Source organism: Stigmatopora nigra, chromosome 16, assembly GCF_051989575.1.
Source record: "Stigmatopora nigra isolate UIUO_SnigA chromosome 16, RoL_Snig_1.1, whole genome shotgun sequence".
Lineage (NCBI taxonomy): Eukaryota > Metazoa > Chordata > Actinopteri > Syngnathiformes > Syngnathidae > Stigmatopora > Stigmatopora nigra.
This window is the reverse complement of record NC_135523.1, coordinates 3619191-3637707: the sequence shown is the minus strand read 5'-3', so window position 1 is coordinate 3637707 and position 18517 is coordinate 3619191. Positions and strand designations below refer to the sequence as shown.

Sequence of the window (18517 nt, the reverse complement as noted above, 5' to 3'; positions counted from 1 at the left end):
GTTTATTAAAAATAGAAATGTAAAAAATACCTTTTTTTACAATTTTAAAATAGACTTTTTACCTTTTTTATTAAAATAGAAATGTATACGCATCTAAAATAATCAATCAAAAGTTTAAAAATATATCATAAAATTTAAAAATATATATTTCTACTATTTTTGTGCTTAAAGTTTAATATTGGATCTTCAAATGAAAGCAAAACTATACAACAACCAGCAGCAAATATGAAATATTGTGTTTTAATCTGCTACCATGTTTTATAAGTGCTACCATACACCGTACTGTTTAGTCAACGTAAAACCAGTTCATTTTTTAAAGCGAGTCTGGTATTTCGCTGTCAATAGTCGCCAAGCATTCAAACACAGTGAATTCAAATGCAAAAAATCGGGAAAACGAAGGCGCCACTTTTAAGGAATCCTGCAATATCCTCCCCCCCCCCCCCCCCCCCCCAAAAAAAAAAAACCTGAGAAAACAGCATGGCAAACACAGAGACCCCTGGTCGCTCAACAAATGAGCGACACCCCCCCCCCACCCCATCCTCAAAAAAAAAAATCCTCCCACCTCAACCCACAAGCCTATTAGCCAGGCATCGCTCCATCGACATTCACTGTCGACAACATGTGGAGGCGTCGCCATGGCAACCTCTGGATATGACATGTGCGACCGACTAGGGGTAAGGGGGGGCTGAATATAAGGAGGGGCTCAGCCTTAAGTAAGGGAAGAAAAAAAAAAGATAGAGGAGAGAGAAGAGGGAGCCCAGCACCTCCCCGACTCTTTTCAGCAGGACGGCGGCGGGCGCTTGAATGGACTCGCTCTTCTGGGGGCTTCTGCACATTCTTCCGCGGCTCGGAAAATCAGGCGGGCATATCCTGCATTCTTCTCCCCTTTTTTTTCTAATACCCCCCTTTTTTTCTCGCTCTTTTGTTGAGACCCTCGCTAGGGAACTTTTTTTGTGGGGGGGGGTGTTAGGGAGTGGGCGGCCCAGGGAAGCATAAACGCGCCTCGGAGCCGCCACTGGCATCAGTGTGTAAAGTAAGCGCCTCTGGAATACAAGAAGACTAAAACGTCTATCCTGGCCGGCGACATGGTTTCGGGTAATTATTATTATTATTATTATTGTTTCCCGCTGATGTCTTGTGCATGTCATGCGTGAAATTTTAAGACCCCCCTCTCCTCTTGAATCGACTCACTCACCCCCTGTGTGGAATGATGATGGAAACTTGTGAATGTGATAGTGATGGTTTTTGGTGATTATCTTCCTTTTTTGGGGGGTGTAGGTTTTACAAAATGCTATTTTTTTTACTTTGACATAAGGATTTGCATTGTAGTGTAGGCTATGTGAAGTAATGTGTGATATTTGGGATTTTTCTTTGCTGTTTTATCCATGTTATGTTAATAATTCTGTGAAATTCTGGGTTTTATTGTCATTATCTGAGCTTGATAGAGGATAAAAATTAGCTAAATTAGTTAATCATTACATTTGGAATCACTAGAAATATTTTTTTCATTTTTTATTGCAGTAAAAATGCATTTTTCAATGATTCAATGCACTGCAGCCTGACCTTTCCTCTCCCTTCGTTTGAATAATATAAACCCACCCCAGCCCCCTTGTCCCCCCCCCCCCCCCCCCCACCACACAAAATCCATCTGGCCATTTTCCATTTTCACCCAAGAACATCTTGTATTAGCAATTCCAATTGTGTTTTACAAGCTTTATCGGGCAGACATATTTGTTGAAACCAACCTAAACCTTTTAAGACCCTCTTTGACATCCGGATTGGGTGCCCGCCCCTCAGAAACAAAATAGAAACTAATATAGATGGAAAAACTTTACTCTAATAGTCTTTCTCAAATACAATTAAGCCGCTAACCACCTCATCAAAAAAGACCTAAACTAATTTGGAGGATCTAAATAGGCCGTCTAATGGATTCACTGCTATAAAATGTAAACAATGCCAACCCCTTAAAAAAAACTAATTCAGAAAATTTGTTCAGTCTAATGCAGTGCAACTCATGCAGAAAATTTACATTTGCATTCATATCTTGTCTTACCAAAGGAACATACCTCCTAAAAAAAAAATAAAAAAAAGAAAAATCATTCAAATATACCCCCTTCAACATCCAGACTTATTACCAAAACCCCCCACAGACCCCAACAAGATCTAAGCATCCATTCTATGTAATCCTAGTAACATCTACAGTGAGTTTTGCAGCAATTATTGCACCAGATTTCCCATTTTTGGCGCACTCTTCAGTTTTATTGAATCCAAATATGCATATTTTTTGGTACAAAATCCAAATATACATCATTTTTGGTACAAAATCCGAAATATGCATCATTTTTGGTACAAAATCCAAATGGTCGTTTTTCTTTGGAATGTTCAATTTGGCCGATATAGTTATTTTTTATCTAGACACGATGATTTTTACTGTTTTTCTTTATTTTTTTGTGCGAGGATATCAAAGAGGAATTATAATTGCCCTGCAAAATGCAAACGCAACACCCCCCTCCTCCGATCTTTGATTGAAACGACGAGCAGGCAGCGGCGGTCCGGCCCACCACCGCCAAATGAAAACCCGCTTAAACTAACAAGCCGCAAGGTCGAGCTAGAAGTGTCTTTTTAAAAAAAAAAATCTCAAAATCTCATCACTATTCATGTTCAATTTCATCCTGACCAGTGATTTCGCAGACATTTTTGTGTCCTTTAACTGTTTTATTGAAAATCCAATGCATTTCTTGTAATCCTTCCTTAGTGCTTTTTAATTATGCTTTTAAATTTGAGCCCTTTGGGGTTTGTTCACTAAAGCAAATGGCCCAGTTATTAATAATGTGCCTTTTTTTTTTTTGGTTAAACTTTTTAATCCACACACTCCCACCTTGGACACCCCCTTCTCGTTTCTACCCGCCAAAAAAATAACAAAAAGGGAGGCTATTTATAGCAAGACAAACACATTTTGTCAAATGGAACTAAAACACAACTTGGTGAAGTAACATGAACATTTTTTTGTAGTAACTTTAAAAAAATGTATGTTTACATGCTGTTTTTTACTTAAACTGACTGGTTTGACTACCTTTAAAAGACATAATTGTATGTTTGCGATTTAGTGGATGTTTTTTTTCGCAAATGCCATGTTAGTCGTGACAAATATATGAAAAATATAGTTTACTTTAAGTCAGCGATCATTTTTTTTGTGGAGGGAAGGTAGCTACTTCCGTTTTAATCATAACATATTTGAACGAAATTCTCCTTTTCTTAGTACTGAACAATCGTACATTTGTACTCGCAAAGCAGATTTTTCTAGCTAACCTTGTACACACTATTCATTGCATCAACTTGATGAATTTTTTTCTTCTTTCTTCCACTGATTTAACAACAAATATCGACTTGTTTAGTTCAAGGATCGAAGCAACGTCTTTATGCATTCAAAATGTCAATCTTTATACTATTTATCCTTTTTTTTTACTGGATCAATGTCAGTTTAACCTGCTTTAGAAATGCATTTCTCGTAAACAAACGCTTTTATTGCAAGAATCCGAAAACAAACTCCCTGGTTTAACAATCTTGTAGCTCCTATTATAAAAGCAGGGCATTTCTTTATGTTAGGGTCAGAACTTTCCCTTTTTTTTTTGTTCTTAATCCATAGCAAGAGTGGTTGCTATCCATTGACGTTCCACTTGCTTCACCGCCTAATCCAGGCAGGAGCTAATTAATCTCACAAGCTTTTTAGGCTCCCGACCTCTATGCAGCTGCACAGCGCCTGGCCTGGCCTTGCCAGCTCTAAATGGGATTGTGAATGTCTGTAGTGGGAGGCTGTAGTGGACAAGGGGGTGGGGGGACGCTGGGGTTTGAGGTGCTGTCTGAATGCGCATTATATGAGGCCGGTATTAGCTGGCTAATGAGTAAGGAGGGGGGGTGCATGGGGTGAATTCTGAGTTTTGTTCCAAACGAGAAGGCTGAAAGAATGGAAAGTGGGATGTCATGTTACAATTTGAGCATGTGTGGGTTTCATGTTTTTGATGGAGGGGTTAGTTGTTTACTCTGAAGGAATATTGTTAAATGAGGGGTTTGTTATATTGGGGTATGATTTGGGATTTTTTTTTTAGTTTTGGTCAAATTTCGATGAATTTTATGGTTTGTATATGACAGAAAAAAGCCCTTATACAGAATAGTAAGCAAAAATAGCCAATTTTTCATGTATTATTTGCCTTTTTTTAAACATGATCATTAATTGTACCTTCTCATGTACATTATTTTATTATAATTACAGACAGACAGCAACTCAAAACAAAATTACCGAAATATATAGTACCAATATGCCAAAATTCAATTTTTTTTTCATTTGTCAGTTTTTTTCTCTACTTTTATTTCATTCATTCCCACAAATGTCTTACTCAATATTTTGTAGGAAAAATGTCTCATCTTCTCTGAAGAAATCCATCAAAACATCAACTAAAACAAATCGAAACATGCCACATGTATTGCATGTGATGTAAAATGTTTGGAATATTTATTGAAAATAATATAAAACCTTATGCCATTATCTTTTATTCCCATAAAGTATATATATTTTTTTACATTTGCTTTTCTCCCTGGCCTTTTACACCCCCACGTGCCGCAGTTTTCCCACCCTTTTTGACCATCACTTTCCCCCTCTTGTGCTTTTCTTCCAGAGAGGCAGCCTGAGCCGCATCCCCGTGGTGAAAGAAACCCGGGTAGAGTCTGGCCAATTGGTGGTTCTCTCAGTCCTGTGCGTGCTCTTCATCCTGGTGGTACTGTTGGTGTCGGCCACCTTCTTCTGCGTGCGCCAGCGCTCCCACCTGCGCATGAAAGAGAAACTCTCCAGCTTGGGAACTGACACCGGCAACGATGCCACGGCGACCTATCAGGTTTGGAGACGCGCACTCTCACATTTGCTGTCAGCCAATCGGGAGGTGTCTCGCTCCTCTTCCGATCGGTTGTTGGATAGGCGTGCTCAGCCCATGATTTGGCAATTTCAATGATTTCCTCTATGTACATACACACCAAATTCACAGTATTCATTGTAAGTGTTTATTTCCTATTCAAGGTACAGTTAAATATGAGGAAAATAAATCAAATCTACTTGACTTTTATAATACTTTAAGATCTAAACCACATCCTCTAACAGTTTCAAACCATAATGGCTAACATTAAAAAGAAAAATTCCAAAATAAAGCACTAATTCAAAGAAAAAAATTATTATTTTCAGTCTGCATGATGTTTTCAATCATAATTTTCATATTCAATCACAAATATTTTTTTAAGTTTATTTCCCAACACATTTTTAGCTAATTATAACATTTTTAGCACACTTACACCATGAAGAATAACACGTGGATTGGTCATCTTTCACCAGCATTGGCAGCCAATAAAAAAAAAAAGTATGGAATGACATTATGAAGATGTGTTTGACGCCACCGTGACCTATTCCCCCCCTCCTCCCTTTCCTGGGCCCCCGGTGGCTAGGGGAAATATTGATTAACCACATTGGGGCTCAGCTGTGCACTCAGAACACATTTAGCTTGTGTGCCTTGTTAACATTTTCAATATTTAATCGAGTTTACGCCTCCATATCTCATCCCGACAGCCAAACACTCTCCAATATGGAATTGATTGGAAGTTTAATCCAAAAAAAAAAAAAAGTCCATCCTCGCTGTAAGAGTATACTTTTGATGTTTTCGCCCCCGTTGCTTTTTCCCACTTTGAAAAGAAGAAGGTGTGGGTCACAAAAGCCTGGGACGTATCTCACCTCGGTATCCGGTCCGAGCTGGGCTCTTCCCGCGAGGCGGCGGCGGCGTAGAAGTCGAATGAATTATGAGGTGGACTTGGATGTTGCCCCAAGGCCGAAGCTCGGGGCGCCGCTTCATGACTCTAATCATTAAAGTCTTGACGGCAGTGAGGGGAGGGGAAAAAAATAAATAAAAGGAATCCAGGAGCAGGGCTGCAACCCTCAGGGAAATATCAGGTTGATAGATCAGCGGATAGCGTACGCTGCTGCCTTCCCACAATGCCTTTTTTTTTCTTTCTCAGGCCGAGGTTGTTATTGAGCATGGAAATGAATTCCAAAGGAAGTGTCGGGCCGAAACGCGCTACACGATGCTTGGGGAAGATTGTGGTGACTTTGAAAAGATAAGAAATGAGCCATAATGCTAGACATCTGATGAGATAGAATAAGCTTTTATTGCTATAGGGAAATTACAGAAAAACGCCAGAAGAAAAAGAATGGAAAAAGATAGATTAACAAAGTATTCTCAAGGGGGAAAAAAACTAAGTTGGATCTCCCAGAATGCATTTCTTTGCTTTTAGTGTTTATCAAACATAGGGTTGGAAAATTTGTTTAGAAAAACATATATATATATTTTTTTAACATCCCATTTGGATTCTTTTCTCAATTTGTATTATTGCAGACATAGTTTTCTTATTATTTATTCAATAGCACCTAACGTTAAGCTAACGGAATTCAAAAAAATGAATAAATCGTATAGTTTTGCATTGGAAAATTTGACATAAATGGCATAAGAAGTTTCTCTAATATATAAATATACACTTAGACAAGATAAATAGTACAGTAACAGGCACCCAATGGTACAATGGTTCTTTTGCCTGACTTTGGTGCAAAGTATGTGGGTTAGATTCCCGCTTGTCTGTCTCCATGCGTCCCCAATGACTGACTAGTGACCAATCAAGGGTGTAATCTGCCTTTTGCGAACCTAAGAAAGATAAGCAGTATTAAAAAGAAATAACTGACAGTAACAATGTAGCAACATCTCCCATATCAACATTATGAGAATACAATTTCTATATATCACTTTATTACCAAGGCCAAAGTTGCTTGTAAAGTTTTAATGCAGAATTTAAAATAAATATATAAATAAAAGCCTCCCCTATATCTTGTTAATAAGTAGACAATAGCCTGTATTCATATTTTGCCTCCACAAGGGTGCAATTTTGAAAAAGCTGAGTCATTTGAAATGCTGATAAAAGTAGTGGAGAAGCACTTTTTGGGTTGATTTTTCTTTTGCAAGCTAAAGATATCCATCAGAATATAATGCATAAATGCATCCTAGTCTTGGCTGTTATTTGAATCATGGATGAGCTCCACTGCTTTCTTTAGGGCAAAAGGTTGCTTAATCAATCTTTTAAATGTCTGATTTGTTTGTGTGTGCTATGGCATATTGTTATTTTTGTTTTTCTTAAAAGAAAATATAATATAATACCTTTTTATTGTGTGGCAATGTTTAGTTTTATAGTTGCTTAGTGGACAGTAGAAGCACAATTATAATAACAGCAAATTATCAATCATTAAAATGTTAATATCTAGCTTAATTGGAGGAAATGTTAGTGGGTGTGTTATTTTGAGCAAAAAAATGTGCTTTGGCTTCATATGTGTGCACGTGAAAGTCTCTGAGGTGACAGTTTACTCGATTAAAAACTCATTTCCACTAGAGGGCAGCTTATGTCTATTTTCAGTGAAATGTCGGACATACTTTTCTGCATTAATAATTGATTATTCAATTTTTTATTCTGTTTTTCCTTCCCTCAGGAGTTATGTCGCCAACGCATGGCTATCCGGACTTCGGAGCGTCCGGAGACGCTGCGCCACTCACGGCTAAACAGCGTGTCGTCGCAGTTTAGCGATGGGCCCGGGGCGGGTAGTCCGTCCACACGCAGTAGCACCTCCTCCTGGTGCGAGGAGCCCGTCCCTTCCAATATGGACATCTCTACTGGCCACATGATACTGGTAAGCAACCAAATTTATCAGAAAATGTTCTCTTTACTTTCAACATAACAGCAAAAAGTTTCATTTTTGACCAAAAATACTCTTAAAAAAACTATTAGACCCTTTTGACACTTAACATCATACATTTGTGTATTCCTATTTATATTATAGCATTACAATAATAGTTGGAATTGATCCTCACATTCACTTTTGACTTATTTTACCCCCCAAAAACTCCCCTGACACATTACATATTCATATTTTCACAATTACTACATTCCAAACTGAATATATTTTTAAAATGTTTCAAATATTTTCACATTTTTGACCCCAAATTTGACATTTTTATAACATATAAACCCCATTAAATTCCAATGGCAGACCCATATCATTCCAAATAGCATAACATCAAATTCATAGATTCCCTTTTATTCATAAATCATCACACATATTTCCCACCCCTCCACATTTTTCACCCAAAACTCCCCATTAAAACCAACATTCTCACCCCAAAAATTGACATCCCTCCCATTTTTAATCAACATCACCACAATTAAAATCCTCCACAGTTCTTTTTACACAAATTGCACTATTTACTCATACAATAACCCTCCAAATATATTCACCAAAGACAAGAATTAAAATTAATTTATTTATCTTGTGGGTGTAGTCATGAAACGAAGAATATTGTCGCATCTCCAGATGGTTGAAAATAGAGCTTCTTGGATGAATAGCATTTTATTATTGATCTTCCGAGTTGTTTTTCAACTTTAGAGAAATTGACAGTATCACCACATGAAATATATATATAAATATATATCTGTTCATCATTCTTGGCTCACCTCTTTAGAACTCTTATCAAATCATCCGTCTTTTTATCTCCTCTACGTTTTTCCCTCATATTTCCAACACGCCGTTCTATGATTTTCCCTCATTATCTTTACACTGTTATTTACCCACTAGTGGCAAAATAAGCCCGTTTTTTTTTCTTTTTTTTCTCCTCCTGAAATATAATTTCCCCCATCCGTGATTGTCGTCAGGGTTCGAGTAATTACGGGTCTTTTTTTTTTTGGAGGGTGGAGCTTTCCTACCTCGCATGCACACAATAGATTGTTTTAATTTTGCGGCACGTCATTCATTCGAGACAAGCTTGATAAAAGAGACGGAGAGATGCCTGGCAGTGTTTCCATTAATGGCGCCCGCATTCATCACCCGCCACGTCTGCCTATTATATAAGGGCAGGCTGTAATGAATGAGAGGGAATGTGAGTAATGCCTCGTACCGTCGCTAATAGATGGCTTTTTCTTACACTCGTCAAAGCTTGTTTGTGCCGAGCTCCCCCCCTCTTTGAACGTGGCGACAATAGCGTGGCGCCAACAACAAAAAAAGGGCCTGTGAATCATTTCTAGGGAGGCGTGCTGTTATGATTATTAGCCGTAGTTTCTCCATAGCAGCAAATGAAGCGATCTATGCTATCTGTCGCCAGACCAAATTGGAAGCTGGCTTCCAAGCTAAGTGTTTTTTAAAATATGTTGTGTGTTGACATAATGTTGACATTTATGGTGATTGAAAGAGACAAGCATCAGCTCGTGCTCGTTCTGAATGAAGCTCATCAGAATGAGGTGACATTTTGCTGGATGTTCATAGTATTGAGAATTGTGTGGTAACCTTTCTGCTCTGACTATTGGCGACCCATTAGGAATGGGTTCAAGCACTATTTTGAGACCTTAGCCTAAATTTATATGTCATTACCCTACATTTTGGGTGTTAGAGAAATGGGATTTCAATATAAGGCCAACCAGTTCTTACTTATTTTCAATTATATATGCAGTATTCTCCTTTATTTACATATTTGACATATTTTTAATTCTTAACTGACTTTATTTTAATTATATTTTTATTTATTACTTTATCTTATCATTGATTTTAATTGTAATAACATGATAAACATGCATGTTAATGTTTCTGAAGAAATATTTCTTAAATGAACTCTAATGTGATTTTAAAAATAATTTCTGTGGTTTAAAATGCATAAATTAAATAGTATTGGGCTAATATTTTTTGCATTTCATCAAAAATTGTTAACAATTAGCATAAAAGTTATGTGTGATGTCAAATTCACACACTATAAATACATAAATAAATATAGATTGTCTTTTAGTTGAACTTTGAGATCCGAACAATTCCAGGAGCCCCTCCATTTTGGAAAAAGGGGCCCCTCACGAGACCCTCCTTACCATTCCCCCATCATCTCCTGTCAAACCATGTGTGTGATTGCCTTCTTATCGCTCATCTCGGGCATATATTTGCCATCTCATCTCTCTCTGTCGCTCCCACTCTATTTGCGCTTTGGGGGAGAAGGACGATGAATACTTAGTGTACTAAAGCTGAAAAAAAGTCTTTTGTAACTTGCCAATTGAAATTGGAAGCCCCCCTTATGTTGAGTTATCAGCTCCTCTTTGTTTAATCCGGAGTTACTTTGACGCCAGCCATTACCGTCATGTAAAAGTAAGGGACTCGCTCAGTTCAGGACCATGGACAGCGACACTGCATGGACAGCGCCACATGTACGAAATGCAGGAAAAAGAATGCCTTGGTTGGAAAATGTTGCACAGAAATGGCCGCTGGGGTACCTACATTTATTCATTATCTTGCCCTAGGCACCCCTGCGTGATTTTCATGCCCTGTAGCCGTTTAATTTAGTTTTGGAGGTGAATTGTTAAGGACAATTGGTGTACAGTTGCAGTGGGCCCAAGGGGCAACATTGATTTTGGAACTGCTGCTGTTTTGTAGATGAGGTTAAAAAAAGAGTCGACTTGGATGCAAAATTCCTAAATAGGTTGGTTCATGAATACATTATCATTGTTGTTGTTGCATTTTAGTATTAGTAAGTATTTTACCTATACTGCATTGTTATGGAACTGGTAGTGTTTTGTAGATGAGGTCAAAAAAAAGATTCTTCTTATTCCATATTTGTATAATTAATGAACTCAACACATCTTACTCATACATTATTAATTTTATTTCAAAATTCTTAAAATCATGCACATTTATTTTACTTTTTTTTCCACAAGTAAAATTGTTTAACTATAAAACATTCATTTTAGCAACAATTTTCTCATATACAATGAATATATGTAAATACTCATAGTGCAATAAAGTACTAACTATACCATAGATCCTCAATTATTTTAATGATATTTAAATACAATAAACCAATAGACTGTTTATTGAATTGAGTTATTAACCAGTCATGTAAATATGCAAAGGGGGTGGATTAAATAGCACATCTTACTTTCCCCACCTCTGGTTTACCTTCATAAATCTCCCCACCTTACCCCTCCCCCTCCCCTTTTACCAAGTGCCGTTAGTTTGAATTTGACAGTAATGTGTCACCTGTTGCCGGCGGTCCGCCTTCATCCCGATTTGGCCCGGCGGACTTGGCCGTTGAGCAGACTGCTTTATGGGATTAGCCATTGTTTCCCTGACATGCGGGCCTCCCTCATCCCGTGTCCCTGATTGGCACACGTAATCCTCCCCTCGTTCACTAAACCTTGCCTCGCCCGTCTGCGGAATAAGCCACGGTCGGCCGCCTCGCCCTGGGAGCTCGTCGCTTCGATAAGGGAGGGGGGGCTATGTGGCGTTAAGGCAGAAATATGAATGTAGAAGGCAATCAATTCAGGATGTCGTTTGAATAGAGCGCGATGCACTTGGGAGCGGATGTGATGCTAGAGAGAGTACAACATGACAGGTGACGGCCAGCCGCTTGGGGAAACGAGGACTCAAATGAAAAAAGTACTTTACGACTTAGTTTGTAGGGAGGAATGCTTCGATACTTGACTAGGGAAAGGAAAATTATCAAAGTTGTCAGGAGGGCTACTCAGGTAGGGTGGTAGTGTATAATTGCCAGATGGAAATTGTAGTCAGATTGTCAGGAACTAAGTTGGGGCAGTCGGATACAACACCCGGGGAAACTATGGTAGAATATTTGGGGATAAACAGATCATCAGAAGTAATACTTGGTCAGGGAAGTCAAGGGGAAAACAAGTATTGTATTTTTCAGGGTTTAAGTCGCATCTGAGTATAGGTCGCACTGTTCAAGTAATGCACAATGAAATGAAAAATATATATAAGTATAATATATTTAAGTAATATTTTGTTATTTTATCAGGAACCAAGAACAAAAATATGTGAAAATAACAATGGTATCGCTTAATATAGCCAGTTTTCAGATAATTATAGCTGAAAAAAACAACATAATAGGCTCTTCTGGTCAGTGAAAATAAGTACATAAGTCTCACTTGAGTTAAGAATGCATATTATAGTCTGGAAAATATGGTAACTATCGCAAATAATCAGATAGAAAAGAAAAATACTCCTTTTTAGACAAGCGTATTACCCAGAAAAGAACAATAATCAAGCATTACCCAAGGAAATACGAAGCAGTCTGAAAAATCAAGAATAACAGTTGAATAATTTGCTATAGAATTTGCTATGACATTTGTATGAAGAGAAATTCAACAACAGTAGAGAACAATTTAGATTTTAAGATGAAAGGTGAAGGTAGAAAAACACTATGCTGTCTCATTAAATCAGGAGTGCTTGATTTTAGGACCTCTCTGGCACTTTAGCTTTCATGCCTAACAATAAACTTTGATTCTCATCATTAGTCCCATTTGTATACGCGTCTTAAAAGAGTCCCCCAATATCCTGTCAGAGACATGTGAATTCATTAGCCATACAAGGATAATTAACCATTGTATGCTTGGACAGGCCTATTTGTGATTACCGGCTAGACGCCATTTGTGTTTTTTATTCCGCAAAGACGTGCTTTTTAGCAGCTGACAGATAGCGCGAAATGCCACAATGAAGACGCTGGGTCTACCTACGCCCTTTTTTAATACTGGATAAACACGCCATGCATGTGGGTATCGCTTTCATTGTATTAGCTAGCTGATCCCTGACATCAGTTTATGAGTCTGTAATCTTCCAACCCGCACAAAAGCGGTCTAAACCATTTAACCTGACTATGATACAGGACAAGAAAGGGGTAAAAATGGCGCCTTCTTTTTAAGAAAAGAAGAAACTCGCCTTGCCAGCTAATCTCCCTAAGACTTGCCCTGATTTGGCTGAATACACACAAACATAGACAGCATCCCCCTTCTTCTTTTTTTTTGGCCATCTTTGTCTCTCTTGCGAATTCAATTTTGTCCTCCGCGAATGACGGCTTAAACGTAGACAATCTTATCAGTGGCAGTGCAAGCGGCAAAGGGCGACATGGAAACACCCCTCAAGTATTTCTACAGCCGACAAACCTCTCAGGAGTCTTAATTGTGTTTTCAATCCGCCTACAACTAGAAAATAACATTACCCCGACGCCCGACGCAACCTTTTTTTTTTTTTTTGCCCGACGCCTAACGTCTGGACACCTTTCTGTGTTGTGGTGGTGGAGTGAAATGGAAAATGTTGTTTTCTCTCAGTCGTACATGGAGGACCACTTGAAGAACAAGAACCGTCTGGAGCGAGAATGGGAGGCGTTGTGTTCGTACCAAGCTGAACCCGCCGCCTGCAACGTGGCCCGGAGCGAGCAGTGTGTCAGGAAGAACCGCTCAGATGCAGTACTTGCATGTAAGTACTTTGAAAATAATAATACTGGCAGCTATGGTGGGGAAAATATTAACACTGAGTATAAAGTATAGTGTTTCAGTTAATGTGAATTTTGCAAAGTAGTCTTGATTGTAGTAATGACAATACTAAACTGCAAAAAGTACTGTTTCCATGGAATGAATATTCAGTTTTTTATACATCTAAAACAATGTTTATTTTAGCTGTTTTATATATTTTTAGATTTTACTAAATGGTTTTTGAACTAAAACACAGGAAAAAAATGACAATTATTGATTTAAAAGGAGGAAAATCAGGAAATGTAATATACATCTATACTCTTCATTTAAATTTGATCCTAAAACAGAAAGTCAGCACTCATAATTTACTTTCCCGGACCACACAAAAGGATGCGACGGGCCAGATTTGGTCCCCGATCCAACACTTTGACACATCTGCATTAGATAGTGAGTTATAATAACCGAACATTCCTAAAAAATAATGAATAATGGGTTAATCTGGAGTATTCTGAAATGTCATCTCATAGCACTTATATTTTTTTTATCACATTAAATAAATGGACCAATTTATCCATTTATTTGTTATTCCACAAATGCCATATCCATCAAAATGCCATATATTCACCAGTGACAATGGACAAGATAAAAATGGTAGTTGGCTAACGTCTCTCAATACCCAAACGACAACCAACGACAATTTTCTCTCACCCTGCCGTGTTCCCAAGCGTTACCATCCATACTCAGTTGGGGGAATTAGTCGACGCCAAGTAGCAGTTGGCTTGTTCTTTTGCATAACTGTCAATCAATGGTGACACAAACACCCACTCTTGACTGCATATAACACACCGACGTCTGAGATTAGAAGCCCGGCTGTCACTCAAGGCGACGTGTTAAACAGGAACGCCAGGCGTGTGTTCAAAAGCGTTAAGATTTTCATAGAGATACCCAGGACTTCAGGGACCCTCTCTTAATGGAGGTGGAGCGCTTATTCCGGAATTGCGCGTGATGAAAGCGTGATGAAAGAACTCCTTTCCCTCCCCACGCATGCCATCTCGGCTTCATTTCCAACACGAGTGGCGTGGTATTCTACGTTTTTTTTTCCACGCGGGGGCCGACGGGGAGGGCAAAAAAAAAATATGCTAATGAATTATGCATCTTTGTTCCAGATGATCATTCCAGGATCACCTTGAAAGCAGAGAATAACCATAGTGGTTCCGATTACATCAACGCAAGCCCAATTGTGAGTATTGCTCAGTTTACTGTGTTTTTTGTAGTTTTTTTTTGTACTTGTCTGCTTTGGGTCGTCATTGATTTCAGTGTATCGATTTTTTTATGGGGAGGGGGCTTTATTTTTTGAGCTAGGATGTGTTTGGTGCATTTCATCAATACACAACAAACAATACGCGTCTTTTTGTATTCATCTCTAGATATATCCAATACAATGCGGGAAAGGGCTGAGGCTATTTTTTTATTTTTTTTGAAGTACTCCCACTATAGTCACCACATGTTGTCAGTTGTGATTTCCCCTGAGGCTTCTGCAAAGGGACTCCATCAAAAGCAACAGGAAGCTATGCATTTCAAATACAGGACTCGGGATTTTCCAACGTAGATAGATGAGGGATCGCTACTAAAAGCTTTATACGCATCGCAAACAAACAATATGCGTTTTTTACATGCTCCATTTTCTCTGATGGCATATTCACATATCGCTTTTTTTTTTTCAAAGGATAACATTTCGGGGGTTAAACGACCGAGGGGATGCAAGTGGGCGAGGAAGTGGTGGGATACAAGAGGACAGTTGGGGGGTGGGGGGGTTGAAAGAAGGGTAATTACACCACAATAGGGACCCCCGGCTGTGTCTAGCAAAACTGATAATTATGTCTGTCAATGTGGCTTCTTCCTCTTCATTAGCTTTGAGGCAGTAGGCCATTGAATAATAACTAATCTGGCTTTTCTCTTTTCTGGGAAGTAGTTGAAAGAAGCTAACGAGATGAATTAGTGGTGCTCAGCTTTTGGTCAAATATCAGAAATAGCAAAAAATGATTGGATGGTTTATAGTCATGAGCAATTTTAGTAAAAAAAAACTTGGTTGAGACTATAATGTGACTTCAAGTAGTCGATAAACAATTTAATGCATACATTTTGTCTCATATGTCAAGGCATATATATTCGCTCTGTATTTTACTTGTAACTCAAATCAATCCTATGTTGGGGCACTCGTATGTCAAGGGGTTACTGTATTTAGATGACCAATTTATGTATGAAACAATTGCTTATGGACAAACTATAGTATTAAGTACTATCATTTTTTTCTGGATTTTTTTTAGGTAGTTTCTTGATAAATATAAACATTCTTTCACTGCCCAAGGTGCACCTTCCCACCAAGTTGGGTGACTTTTTAGTCTTAGTCAGACAGATTACTGTGAATTGTAATGTGATTCCTACAAAATATTGACTAAATATTTGAAGAAAAATGTACTTTTCCTTCTCACTTTGCTCGATTGATCGTGAAAATGCTTCAAAAACATTGACGTACATTTCAAAAACCGAGGTTTAACTGAAATCAGCATAAAAACACTCCCTCGTCAAGAACAATACAGGAATTTTGACAATGCCAGACAATCACTTGCCACAGTCAGCGACAACAGACAAAAAGTGTCGGGTTTTGGTATCGAACGTCTTCAGCGAAGCTTGCTTAGGTATTCAGCGCCTTTCTTTTGTGTTATAAAAGCAGACTCAAAGCACAGTCTAAAAGCCAGAAGACATTTTGTGTGAGCCCTTTTTACCTCCAAACGAAAGAAAAGGCCTTCCTTCGCTTGCACCGTCGTAATCGCTTCGGAACAACGGCGAGGGGTGGAGGACGGCCGAAAAAACGCGAGACGCCGCTTTCATGTTTGCGTTTTTTTTTTTTTTTTAGTATTCAAGCGGCGGTGGTGCGCCTGTGTCCTTGAGATTGGCTAAACGAAACGGCGGCGCTTGCGTTTGGCTTTCATTTCAGCGGGAGGGAGAGAACCACCCCCCCTTTCTCCTTTTCGGTCACAAACCATGTGTGGAATTTTAACCAGGAAAAGTGTAGAAATACGACAATGTTGCAGTGATAGGCTTTTTTTTGCATGCATGTCATGTTTAAGGAATTGCACATTGTTGGAATTGTGTAATTTGTGTGTGTTTTAAGATAATTGGGAGTCTATAGGCTTCAAATTAGGTACTGCTGCCTTCATGAAGATAAGAGTTTATTGATCCTTCACTAGGGAATTGTTCATGTGACAAATGCCTGATAGAAGGACTAAAAAAAAAGAATTAGACTTGATGATTACAATTATTCATTGGCTGCCATTGTCGGTGGTAGATGGCAAAATCATTAGAAATGGGCAGGACGATTGTATTTTTTTATGTTATTGACGTCGATGGACCCCCTAGTCCAAAGCCTTCAATTCAAAATGCATTAGATTGCTGTCAAATGTCAGCCATTTAGTTAAAAAATGTAATTTACTGAAGATCATACTGCTTTAACTCTTAAAAATTGTCCTTTTTGGAAGCCTTAAGTGACTCCCAAAAAGGTCAGTACCTGTAAAAAACGCATTTAGTACCTTTTACCATAAAAAAAAACCCAACTTTAGTCGACAGTCGAGCACTTCAAGGACTTTGAGATTTCCCCCCAACAATTAGTTTTGCACTCGGTCTACAAAGCAGGTGATGTTTTCAAACACAAATCCCATTGGCGGCTAGCAGGAATCACACTGAATGCTTCAGTGAGTGTAAAAGGGAAGAAGCGATCGTCTCTGTCCAGATGGGGGGGGGATTTAAAAGGATGTGTTGGCATCCAGTCCAAACATGGCGTCACACTCTGTTCTCTGGCTCCCAGATGGACCACGACCCCCGCAACCCCACTTACATCGCCTCGCAGGGCCCGCTTCCTTCCACCGTGGCCGACTTCTGGCAGGTAAGACTCGTCTGCCGCCGCTTGCCATCACTCAAACTGATTTGTTTCTTCAGCCGTGAGGTTTTGGAATAATCACAGTGGGGACGCACGCAATGGGGGAGGAAAGGGGAACAAAAAAAAAAACATCTGGGTTACACGTTCTGTTATTTTTTTATGGGAGCTCTCAACGGGAGATCATCAGTTTGCCTCTTGTGTATTATTCTTGCTAAAAATATTGACTCAACTATATTTTTAACCAGCCCGTGGCTTTAAACAATACTTAACAGTCTTCTCTATTTGACATTTCGTCAAACAACGGGAGGTCTGGCGGCATACTTTTTTGTAAAAGAATCAAATGCTTCACACAAATCATAAGAACGTTCAAGAAAAAGTATAATGAGTCTTAGTCTCAGAGATGCTAAAGCAGGGGTGGGCAAACTTTTGACTTGAAAAAATTGACACACATCTTAAACACATAGTCAAATAATTTAAATGCTGAAAATGTGTAAAATAGAGGATAACTTGGTGAAAAATAAGTAAATAAAATTTAGTCTAAATCAAGTCAAAAGTAAATGTATATGATGTTATTTAATTCACTAGATTACCATATTTTCGAGACTATAAGGTGCACTTAAAAGTCTTACATTTTCTCCAAAATAGACAGTGCACCTTAAAATTCGGTGCACATTATAGTCCTTAAAATACGTTAAGAGATCGGGGAGATACCTGAGGCTGCTACCCTGTGAGTTCCAAACTTCCAAACCATCAAACTGCTGCTCTACTTCCAGTAGATGGCACCATTTTTACAGACACGATACCTTAAAAAAAATCTTCCAGCTTTCAGTCAATGAGTTCACTTTACGATTTCATTACCCTGTTTTCAAGTGGTACAAAACTGTCCAGTCCGGTTTAGTGTGGTCATTACAGAAAGAATTAAAGTCATAAGTCACGGCACCGTCGGATTTCCTGATGATTTGGCACTTGCAATAACGTTCCTGCCGTATTCCCACTCCTTTCCATTAATCACCACACGCTCCGAGCCTTTGTTAAACAGTGCCCGGTTTCCTACATGGAGGTGCGTACTAAATGATGCATGCTGGCCAAATGGCGTCCCCCCCTCCCGTGTTAATAAGACGCCCACTGTAGTCATTAGCGTCGTACCCGCGGTTGCGTGACAAGAGTGCCAATGCAGCTGCCCCCCCCACCCCCCAATTCGCCATCCTCTAAACT

At 38.8% G+C, this 18517-nt stretch overlaps 1 protein-coding gene across 1 annotated transcript in view; it reads left to right on the top strand.

Moving 5' to 3' along the window:
* Positions 1-18517, top strand: part of ptprn2 (protein tyrosine phosphatase receptor type N2) — a 93747-nt gene that overhangs the window by 60148 nt on the left and 15082 nt on the right. Inside the window, exons 12-16 of the mRNA XM_077736521.1 lie at positions 4674-4889; positions 7565-7762; positions 13222-13369; positions 14532-14605; positions 17231-17308. Coding sequence (XP_077592647.1) covers positions 4674-4889; positions 7565-7762; positions 13222-13369; positions 14532-14605; positions 17231-17308 — 714 coding nt within the window. The remainder of the gene's footprint in view (positions 1-4673; positions 4890-7564; positions 7763-13221; positions 13370-14531; positions 14606-17230; positions 17309-18517) is intronic.